Source organism: Telopea speciosissima, chromosome 2 (assembly GCF_018873765.1).
Source record: "Telopea speciosissima isolate NSW1024214 ecotype Mountain lineage chromosome 2, Tspe_v1, whole genome shotgun sequence".
NCBI classification, from domain to species: domain Eukaryota; kingdom Viridiplantae; phylum Streptophyta; class Magnoliopsida; order Proteales; family Proteaceae; genus Telopea; species Telopea speciosissima.
The window spans coordinates 82648936-82660826 of NC_057917.1; the positions used below are offsets into that span (position 1 = coordinate 82648936).

Genomic DNA, 11891 nt, shown 5'->3' on the forward strand with positions numbered 1-11891 from the left:
CCATATTCTTTGTTTTTTAATCATCCACATGCACCGCCATTCATAATTTATTATTAATTTTTTAAAGAATCAAAGCCATCCTAAAAACTAAAGTCCAACCTTGCCCGGTCCAACCCAACCCAATTAGGGCAATTAGGGATGGGTTGGATTAGGTAGAGCCAAACAGGGCTAGGCCTAGACTGAGATAAACTAGCCTGACCTAGGATTGGGCTGGGGTTTTAAAAAATATGACCCAACCCAGCATATTAACACCCCTAATATTATTAAGGGATAAAGTTCTCTGCACCCTGTGCCCAGACACATGGGGTTGGGGGCAAAATGCCCCCCTGAATGACCTAAACCCTACCCCTATCCCGCCCCATGTGTCTGGGCACAACAAGATGCTTACTAAAGAAATTCTATTATTTTATTGTGTTGAAAGTACTAGGATGTAAACAATGTTATCTTTGAGATTTCATGCACGTACTACCATTTGTCATTACTCATACGTACTGAATTGACATATTTTTAAAATGGAAAGTAGTTTTCTATCCGAAAGTGTTGTCTTACGCTAGCACTCCTATGTGTCCATCTTTGTCCTCCTCAAAACAAGGGGGCAGATATATCTTTTCATATGGGAAAGAGAGATAGAATCATGGGAATGCTGACATAGGCCACACTCCCGACAAAGTTCTTTTTCCCATTTAAAAATATAGATAAAATGAGAATATAAAACAATGAATGCCTATCACTTCTCACTCTCCCTCTAGGTTTTCCACCCTTGTTAGGTATGACATCGTTTTCTTCCTCAAGTTTTTCTTCTCTCTCCTATCAACTAGCAGATAAATACAAACATGACCAAAGATGAATAAGAATGCCGCCTATATTATTGCATGATAGAAATCTAAATCAGAAATTATATATTAAAAAGCAGTCAAAAGTACAGTGAGAGATCTTCATGCATAAACTAAATGGGAAACGATCGATTCCCTCCAAACAGAAGAATCCAAACAGTTCCGAGGACATGCGGTCAGCTACCATGTGTGAGCTAAAGAAACAATATCTTTCATGAATATTAATTAATAAACACGCAAGTTAAAAGGATGCATCAAATAATTTAAGGGAGGGTTCCCTAAAAGGTAGCGTGGGGCCAAACACATGGAAACAGGGTCAAGATTTCCATCTTTTATGAGGGATGAGGTGATCATTTTGTCCCTCTATATATGTCTGGGTGCAGGGCCACGCTGCCTTTTAGGCTTCGTTTTCCTCATAATTTATTTACGTATTTATTTTCAAAAAACAAAAATAAAAATAAAAATACAACTATATTAAGGTCTAAGTTTGGGATATCGAGGTCTAAAAAGTGGCTGCTTTAACCCTAAAATCTTAATCCAGCATTTAGATCAGTTTGTCCAAAATCATGGTTTATGATGGGTGGTCATGGTGGCTGTGGAGTAGTAACATTGAAGCTAACCTAAGATGGACAGTGATTGCACTTTCCATTGCTTCCATTATATTCATTTGGCACGAATGGGTTTCAAAGAAATGGAAGAAACAAGAGATGCCATTGCCACCAGGGCCTGGAGGCTTGCCATTTCTTGGGAACCTTCTAATCCTTGAACCCGATCTCCACCTTTGCTTTGCAAAATTAGCTAAAATCTATGGTCCCATCATGAAACTCAAATTGGGTTCCAAGCTATGTGTTGTATTGAGTTCACCTTTGTTGGCAAAAGAAGTACTCAGAGATCAAGATGCAGTGTTTGCCAATCGCAGTCCACCCATTGCAGGGAAGACTGTGACTTATGGTGGAATTGATGTTATTTGGAGTCCTAATGGGCCAAGTTGGCGCACAATGCGAAAGGTGTTTGGTCAGAAATTGATGAGCAACAAGAGCCTTGATGCTTGCTATGGTCTTCGCCAACAAGAAGTTCACCAAATGATAAAAGATGTATATTCTAAGATTGGAACCCCAATTAACATTGGTGAGATGATGTTTCTAACTATGCTTAATTTGTTTATGACAATGTTGTGGGGTGGCACACTACAAGGGGAGGAAAAGGCTAGCCTTGGGGTTGAAATCCGGAAAGTTGTATCAGAAATGGTGGATTTGTCATTGAAAACAAACATTTCAGATATCTTTCCTGTTCTTGCCTGGCTTGACATACAGGGGATTGAGCGAAGGGGAAAGAAGTTATTGGCATGGATGGATCGTATAATTGATTCAGTTATAAGTCAAAGACTGAAAATGGATGGAGAGGAAAGAAAAGTAGGAAAGGAGGAGGAAAAGAAGGATTTCTTACAATTTCTCTTGGAGCTTCAGAAAGATGGAGATGCTACAACATCATTAACCATGATACAACTTAAAGCTTTGCTCCTGGTAACTTCTTTTATGTTTTGAGAAAATTATTAATTCCATTCATGGTTTTGCTAGTTTAAAACTATAGATTCAATTTCATTGCATTTGTGGGAATAATCATTTTAAAAAAAAAAAAAATTTAGTAGTATTTTTTCTAATTTTAGTAGTTTTTGGCGTAGTGATCAAGTACCTAACAATTTTGCACAAAACCAAGCCCCTTTGAAAGCTAGATTATGAAATATGATTAATGTTCATGTGTTTTATATTTATGGTATTTTAACAGGATATTATAGGAGGTGGGACCGACACAACATCGAGCACGGTAGAATGGGCAATGGCAGAATTGATGCAACATCCAGAGATAATGAGAAAATCCCAAAAAGAAATAGAGGAAGTAGTTGGAATGGATAATCTGGTGGAAGAGTCTCACTTGTCAAGATTATCCTATTTGAATGCATTAGTGAAAGAAACTCTCAGGTTGCATCCAGTGATCCCATTCTTGGTCCCACATTGTCCAAATGTATCATCCACAGTGGGTGGTTATACCATACCAAGTGGAACTTCTGTCTTTATAAATGTTTGGACACTCCATAGGGACCCTGAATCATGGGAGAGGCCTTTAGAATTTCTACCTGAGAGATTCTTGAGTAATGTAACTGAAAAGTATGATTATAGGGGAAACAATTTCACTTACATTCCTTTTGGATCTGGAAGAAGGATATGTGCAGGGATTCCATTAGCAGAAAAGATGACAATGTATGTGTTAGCTTCACTCTTGCATTCATTTGAGTGGAAAGTTCCAAATGGGATAGAGCTAGATCTTTCAGAGAAATTTGGAATTGTGTTGAAGAAGAAAACACCACTTGTTATCACTCCTGTTCCAAGATTATCCAATGTTAAGCTCTACATTTAGGCATTTAGCAAAGAAATAAGAATTTGGTATCACCTCTATTATCTAATGTAAACTACTGTTTTTAATAAATAAATACTTCTCTAATTAATTTCTTCTCATCAAGATGTTCACATCTCCCCTATTTTGTGCTGCCACACTTAAGCTAAGACCTGAGAACAATAAGGGGTCCTCCATGTGGTTGTAAAGCTAAAAAAACTGGTTTTAGAGAGAATTAATTAAGGGAGTTAAGGAGAGGAACAAAAGATATTTTGGGGAAGCTAGACAATGATGTTAATTTGTAACTTCTCTTTTCTTTAAGCCAATGGAAACTTACATTTAGAATAGCAAGAAAAACAACAAAATGTATAATCAAATCCCCTATAACATAACTAAAGGGTGCAGGTGCAGGTGCATCTTCTTGTCACCAAGTAAGTGAACTACCAAGTTTTAATCTTACTTTTTTACCTCTTATCTTATGCCCAAAAATTATTTAAATTAGGATAATATTGTCATTTTACATGGACAATGATGTACAACTTCTGAAAATGATATAATGATAAATCACTTTCAATTTATTTTAAAAACTTTTTTTACTCATGACAAAAATAATTTTTTAGGATAAGACAAAGCATAGAAAACGTATATTGTAATCAACCTTGGTTACAAACAAGATTTTCCCATAATTAAAGTATTCGGTCTATTTTTTTCAACTAACTCGATGGGGAAGTGTTCTCTGTCTAGGAGCGTAATTCATGTGCACACACAGTACGTTTCATTGGAGTGGGGCTATTGTTTATCCTCCTGCCGTGTCTAGGTTAATGATGTTAAATTTCTAATTTTTCTATGGGTGAGGGATGGGTATGCTAATCTAGAACCCTACATATGTGTCTATCTTTCAAAGGGAACCAGAGAGGGATATACACATAGGGCGCTAGGTTACAATATACGACTAACATTCCCAGCCTTTTCTCTTTTTTTATATAGATATTTTTCTTGAAAGGTGATTGGGTGCCGCTTATTTTTTGATAAAAGGTTCCCACACCCACTTTACACCCACTATGGCAAAAGGTTTGCTGGTCGGCAGAGCAGGTAACCGTATTGGTGAGGGGGAGTAATCTCATCCCTCTTAAAAGCATCTCATAATCATGATCGTTCAATCATTTCTTTATTTATATCTAAATACAGTATTATGTACTGTTATTTTGTAATTTAAAAATGTGTTTATTCAGATTGTATTTCGGTATTTCTCATTCCCAATACGCGACAGTCTCCTTTCTTTGGTGTCATTTTGAGCACTCCGTCGCAGAGTCCTTCTTGTTCATCCAAGAGGCTCATGCGCTGGGGGTGGGCAGCAGGGAGATCACATAAGGGGAGAGTCGGGGGTGAGGTGGTCCGCAATAGAGGAGCGCACAACAAGGGAAGCAGGGTTCGGAAGTGGGAGGCTCCTCTATTGCAGCAAGGTTCGGAAATGGGAGAGCACGACAGGGGAGCAATAGGTTATGCCATCGTGGGAGATGGCAGATGGCGAGGGTTGGACTGGAGAAATCAATAGAGACAGAGTGGAAACCTTGAGAGAAAAAGAAACTGAGGAAAGAATGTCAAAAAAAGTGTGGAAATTTAGTGTGGTTTCCTCCATCTTCAACTTCTTCGTTTTTCCTCTTTGTCTCCTCTATCTTTTCCTCCACAGTTTGGATACCAACTCCACCTTCTCTAACCTTGGCTTCAGGCCCACCAAAGTCATTGAAACCATTTTTATTTTTTTCTCAGATTGTTGACCTTAACAATATCCCAATCGAAGCCATCATTGCTTGTTTCTCTGGGGGAGGCACTAGTGCCAGCTGCTCTTCAAGCAACTACTTCCCATGGAACACCCTGCTCTCACACCATTATATCAAATGCAGCTCTTCATCAAATAGCCTTTGCTCTATGTCATAAGTCCACCAAGATGGAAGAGATAGGAGCAATTGAGCGAGAGAGAGAGAGAGAGAGAGAGAGAGAGAGAGAGAGAGAGAGAGAGAGAGAGAGAGAGAGAGAGAGAGAGAGAGAAAGATCTCGAATCCTCTGTTCCCCTTCTTCTGCAACTCTGCCAATTCCCCAAATCTAAGGCCGGATACCAGTGCAACGAAATTCAAATCCTTACAAAAACTATTGAAGATGGATGACTATCGAATCAGATTAGCGAGGTAAGAAAAACCTGTGTGAAATACAAGCCAGAAAGGGTTCGGAGGAAATAGGTTTTCAAGAGGAAAAGGAGCTTGAAAGTTTCGATTTCTTCAATTTTGAGCCATACGTATATACAGGGTATAGATAATTTATTTATTATTTTATGCAATACGGATTTCAGAATAATATCGTATATTATTTTATTCCGAACCAACACATATGATTTATGAGTTCATATCCTACGGTCCAAAAGAAACCCCTCAAAAGATCCCTATATGGGGATGAAGAACCAGGAAACCCCAACCCTTTAACTATATATGGATATTTTTCTTGAAAGATTGGGGTGCCACCTATTTTTTGATAATAGCCCACCCAACGGCACACAAAACCTATCTAATGGTTGATAGAATCCTAAACTTTTTTTTTTCCTCAGACCCTAAAGAAAGAGGGAGGGAGGGGAGGGGGGATTAAAAAAAATTGACAATTTTGCCTAAGGTGTCAAAACCTACCCTGAACCAATAAGTCCGATCGAATAAATCCAGATCAAACCGAATCAATTCTTATCGGATTCGTTTCGGGCTGAGTATGATAAGATCAATTGAAAACCAGACCGCACCGAATCGACTGATAGCCAAACCTAATTTATGAAATTTTAACCTCAAATTCAATTATGTACCCAGGCATACTCTCCATGGATGTCCAATATGCCCTCTTTGTAACTCCCGAATTTTTAAATACATTATTTTTTCCACATAGCCAATTCCAATGGGACTAAAACTTAACATCGACAGAGGGAATTGTTGTAACAAAATAAAACTACGTACACAACAATAGTGGTACAAACATAGTAGTGTTACAAACATACCAATTAAGGAACAAAATAAAGCCACACTCTAGTGCAAAAGCTAATTAACATGAAATCTTAGAGCACACTTGGAGAGACATTATGAGATCTCCCAATTAAGTGTGAGATTATTTTATAAAATACAGGTAATTAATATGAAATCCCTTCTTAATAATTAAACGTAGAGTTCTGGCTTTGGTAATCTTGGAGTGGGAGTAATTTCGAGTGGTGATGCTATCTTTGAGAGGATTCTGTATTTGTCCAATAGATCAAGTTGTTCCTTCTTCAGCAATTCCCAATCAAATGAATGCAGAAGTGAAGCTATCACATACAACCCCATCTTTGTTGCTAATGGAATTCCCACACAAATCCTCCTTCCAGATCCAAATGGTAGAAAATTATAATTGTTTCCCCTATAATCATACTTATCAGAATCAGCCAAGAACCTCTCAGGTATGAACTCTGTGGGACTCTCCCATTCATCAGGGTCTCTATGCATTTTCCACACATTTATAAACACAGTAGAACCCTTTGGTACAGTATACCCACCAACAGTGCAGGATTCACTTGAGCGATGTGGAACCAAAAGTGGAACCACTGGATGTAACCTATGTGCTTCTTTTAAAACTGCATCCAAATATGACATTTTGGACAAGTGATACTCTTCAACTATGTTCTTCATACCAACCACTTGATCCAATTCTTCTTTAGCTTTCTTCAATTTCTCAGGGTTTAGAATTAATTCTGCCATTGCCCACTCTACATTTATGGATGTTGAATCTGTTGCACCCGCAATTGCATCCTGTTAACAACATATGTGTCCATGCACACAATGACATTCTCATTAGTTTTTGTATGTGGTAAAATTCGACCTGGCTTTCCTCCAGCCGTGGCGGGAGCTGGAGGATCCAGCCCAGCCAAAACAGGGAGGGGGAGGGGGAGGGGGAGGGGGCTGCCTGTGAAATGAGCCAAACACCCCTATTTTAGCTGGGCTGGATCCTCCAGCTCCCACCACAGCTGGAGGAGAGCCAAATTCGGTAAAACTATATATATATTGATATATGATTTCTTTTTATACTCTTTTTCCTTCACTCCAAAAAGTTTACTCATGGCCTAGGCCTGATTTTAGTATATCAAGGTAAACTTTGGCCATTCAAATGCTCCATGGCCTGGAATAAGAGGAGAGTTTAGTCTCACATCAGTCGAGTAGTGTATGACACTTTGGTTTATGACCTTTGGAATGGCCTCACTCTGAATGTCAAGTTTTTGGGTCAAACATCATTAAACCCAACCAAAACATTTCAAGCCTATAGATGGCTTACGTCAACCTGAGGCCTGAAAAATCAAACCAAGACTTTAGGGTTTTTTTAAAAAAAAAAAAGTCTGAACACACCCCCCCCCCTCAACCCCCTGTTTGTGAAGGGGAAGGGGGAATTTTATTCATAGTTATGGTGTAGAACTCTAGGATAGAGAATGAGAAATCCCCAAAATCCATGGATCGGAATTGAGTCACACTGTCGCACATGTAATCATCGACAAAGTCCTCCTAGCCAAGGAGTCATCTAAAGTGTTCAACTCCCTTGGAACAAAACAAAAGATAAGTACATATTATACTCCAAGAAGATAGGGGGAATCTTAAAAAGTAGAGAAGGAAGAAAGCAACATTACCAGAAATAAATTCTTGAGATGTGCATTGGTCAAATATGTGCCATCTTCTTGCTGCTGAAGCTGTAAAAGGATCTGAAGGAAATCTTTGGTTTCTTTATTATTATCCTCAGAGCCCATCCCTTGCATCTCATCATCCAATATCTTAATCCTCTTATCTAGAATTGAATCAAAGATACGATCCATCTCAGAAGATAACTTCTTACCTTCACGTTTAATGCCTTGTATATCAAATTGAGAAAGAATAGGAATCATATCAGAAATATTAGGTTTAGCCACCAGTGTAATCATTTGCTTTATCACTGGTCTTAGCTCAGCTGAGATCTTAACTTTGTCTTCCTCTCTTAGCATTCCACCACATAACATGTTTAAGACCAAATTAAACATTGTTCCAAATATCATCTCACTGATGTTAATCAATTCACCAGTCTTAGAATAGACTTGTCTCACCATTTTCCTCACCTCTTGTTGGCGAAGACGATAACAAGCATCAATACTTTTGTTACTCATCAATTCTTGTGTGAATACCTTGCGCATCATACGCCAATTCGCGCCGTTTGGGCTCCATGTAATGTCGCTGCCACCGTAAGAAACGGCGAGCGCGGCGATGTTTGGATCGCGATTTGCGAATATTGCATCATGATCTTTAAGGACCTCTTTGGCTATGGATGATGAGCTCAATACCACACATACCTTGGAACCCAAATTAAGTTTCATGATAGGACCATAGGTTTCAGACAATTTCGCAAAATATCGGTGGATTCCCACCTCAATAAATGGAAGGATACCAACAAATGGTAAGCCTCGAGGTCCCGGCGGCAATGGTGGTTTTCCTTTGTTCAATTTCTTTGACATCCAAAGATACAAAGAAACCCCAACCACAGTAACCAAAAGTACAACCAGAGATGAATATAGTGAACTCTCTTCATAAACTGTATCCATAATCAATCTTACATGATCTAAAGCCATGTCTCCAAGGAGGAAACTAAAGTGGAAGAGATCAAGATAGCTAATAAGCTATAGAAATGACAAGATTTATCTTTTGGTGTTGGGTGTGTAAGATGATCTCACTTATATAGATTACCTTGTTGTCATCCGATCAAGGAGTGCAGGGAATGTTTACATACATGAGCGTACATGAACAACTCGCAGTCGTACGTTTAGATGGAATCTATTCTATGGGAATATTTCATTTGAACGACTGTGAATTGAACAAATCACCCCAAGGGATCAGCTCAATTGGCAAAAGACCAACTCCTCAAATAAGAAGTCATGAATTCAAACCACACTGGGGCCTATCCCCTATCCCCCCCCCCCCTCCTTATTAAAACTCTCCAATTCCAAAAAAAAAATAATTATACGAAGAATCACGGCAAAAATATTCAATGAAATAAGCTTAAATGACACCTCTATAGTTGTATTTAGGATTAACTTCACAATTCCTTTAATTATCCATTGGCTTATTCCTAAAAGTTATTAAAAATCAAGGATTTTCATGAAAATTATTTAAAAGATTATTATGTCATTATCAAAAGCTGTCTTGTCTTGCAAATATTTTTAATACACATGTGACATACCTTCGGTAGGAAAAAAAAATGTATTATAATAAAGGGACTGACCCTTCTCTTATTTACGAGCAATATATTTAGAACTTGATACCTTTTAATTGCCCTTTGCCTTTTGTAACAAAATTTCTTTTATGAATATATATATGTGAAATGACAATATTTATCCTCATTGGAAAAAATTGTGTTATAATAAAAAGATAAAAAAAAAATAAGATTATAAGTTATTTGACACCTTATGGATGTCAATAAAATACTGATTAAATAAGTTGTATCTTGTTGTCACCAAAATGGTACTAAAGTAAAAAAGTCAACCTTCTTAGATTGCCCCTTATCTTATTCTAATTATTTAATGTATAGGTATAAAGAGATTTTCAAAATAATTTGAAAATGACTTGTCATTACATCATTATTGAAAATTGCATATTTTTTTAGTAGACATGTGAAATGACAAGATTCCCTCATTGAGAAAAATTATATTATATTAACATAGCAAAAAAATTAAGGTTAATAATTATTGCACAATTTTCCAGTTACGTAATATTATTGGTTGATAACACATAAGCATTTGAATCAAGAGAATGACATTGATGTGGTCCTACCAATATTTTTGAGGAAAACCTATCTTCTCTCCATTATGTGAAGAATGGAACGAAAATAGAGAAAATGGTTATATGTTAAATGTTGAATTAAGTGTCATTACCTCATCTTTCAAATAACACAATTTGTTTTCACCTCAAAGTTTCCAAACAAAAGTCGGGGCCCAAGTATAATCCAAGGAAATTTATTGAATGAGTTGATAACACACGCTACCATTTGATTTCAAGAGATGTCATTGATGTGATCTTACAAAAAAAATTTCTTTCTTTCCGTACCAAAATAGAGTAAACGATACAAAATAAATACAAACTAAATGTGGGATTAGGTATAATGACCACATCTTTCAGTATTATTATTATTGTTTCTCTTCAAAACATCCAAAAAAAGAAGTATGGGACCGGTGTACTTTTTAAGTAAAATTCTAAATTGTTTGACAAGTTAGCACTTAATTTCAATAGATGAAATTGATGTGATCTTACCAATATTTGTGAGGTAAAACATATCGTCTCTCCCTATGCAAAGGATATGGACAAAAAGAAAAAAGATTAATGAAATAGAACAAATACATACTAAATGTTGGATTATGTGTCATTAATTACCACATTTTTTATGTAACTCTTTGTTTTCTTTCCTCAAAATATCTAAACAAAATACGTACTAATTAAATGTTGGATTAGATGTCATTACCACATCGTTCGAGTACCACTCTTTGTTTTCTAAAAATGTCATTATCGCATCTTTCAACCATAGTTGGATAATTTTCTATCCTGACTATTTGATATGGAGGACATGGTTTAGATTAGCCACATGTCAAATTTTCATACGTATTGGCATACATTATCATGTACATCCATTCATACATACTAGAACTATGACCACCACTCTATCTTTTTTCAACTTTTCAATACTTTTTTTTTTTAATCCTTTTAAAAGCCCTAGTTGAATTGAAACTTGACATCTGAGCAGGGAACCTTTAGGTATTCTTGTCTACAAAATTCGAGTCTCATCCAAATAGGTGTGACGACTGATGACATGGAAGTTATTCCTAGTGTGCTAGAACAAAAACTTTGCCCACTACACTTTCAATTTTTTTTTTTTTTCAGAAAAATATCAGAGGTGATTTAGTAATTTTATAGAGGGTGACCAAGATGGTGATGAAAAGCACAACCAGTGATGAACATAATGGTAGGGGTTCAATTTCATGACCTTGGACGGGCTTGGGATTGGGCTAAGATTTTCAACCCGTAGGTCAGACCAGGGTTGAGAATCCTAAGCCCGAGTTAGAGCCCAGTTGGGCCTGGGCTTAGGCCTTGGTTTCAACCTTATGTGTAATATTTATACTTGTTTTATATATGGGAAGTGGAAATTCACGATTCCAGCTCAACTTGGTCTTGACAAAATAGGGCTAAGCCCAGTCCGCCCTGATCCATGGGGCTGAGCCTATGCTGAAATATCCCAGCTTGAGCTCGAGCCAATCTGGGCTTGGGCGGAGCAGTGGGATCCTCGAGGCGGGCCTTAGTTTTCATAAATCCAGCCCAACTTGGTCTTGTTGCACCTTACCTCACAGGAGAGGGACCTTTATCTGCTCCATTTCTTGGTAGGTCCATTTTCCCAAGTTCCTCTGATAGAGAGGGGGGCAGAAATGACCACCCTACCCCTGTACGAAATGGAGTGGGCAGGATATGGAGCAGATAAAAATATGAAAAATTATCGCCCCCAATACTGGAGGCGATAAAGATCCTAAAAATACATAGGAGAGGCCCTTGTGTACAATTCTATTTAGACTTACTCACTTACCATTTGGCAGATCAAGGCTCCGTTTGGTTG

The 11891-nt window shown here is 37.5% G+C and overlaps 2 protein-coding genes across 2 annotated transcripts; one reads left to right on the forward strand and one right to left on the reverse strand.

Annotated features, from left to right (window-relative positions):
* The first annotated feature begins 1398 nt into the window (after nucleotides 1-1398).
* On the forward strand, nucleotides 1399-3292 carry LOC122652519 (7-ethoxycoumarin O-deethylase-like). Its single transcript, XM_043846283.1, has 2 exons — nucleotides 1399-2356; nucleotides 2619-3292. The coding sequence occupies exons 1-2, from the start codon at nucleotides 1400-1402 to the stop codon at nucleotides 3246-3248; spliced, it is 1587 nt and encodes a 528-aa protein (XP_043702218.1). The 5' UTR covers nucleotide 1399; the 3' UTR covers nucleotides 3249-3292.
* Nucleotides 3293-6269: 2977 nt separating this feature from the next.
* Nucleotides 6270-8867, reverse strand: LOC122652219 (flavonoid 3'-monooxygenase-like). The gene is made up of 2 exons (XM_043845901.1): nucleotides 7903-8867; nucleotides 6270-7036 (listed from the first exon to the last, which is right to left on the reverse strand). Exons 1-2 carry the CDS (start codon nucleotides 8839-8841, stop codon nucleotides 6410-6412), a joined length of 1566 nt encoding a protein of 521 aa, XP_043701836.1. The 5' UTR covers nucleotides 8842-8867; the 3' UTR covers nucleotides 6270-6409.
* Between the last annotated feature and the right edge of the window lie 3024 nt (nucleotides 8868-11891).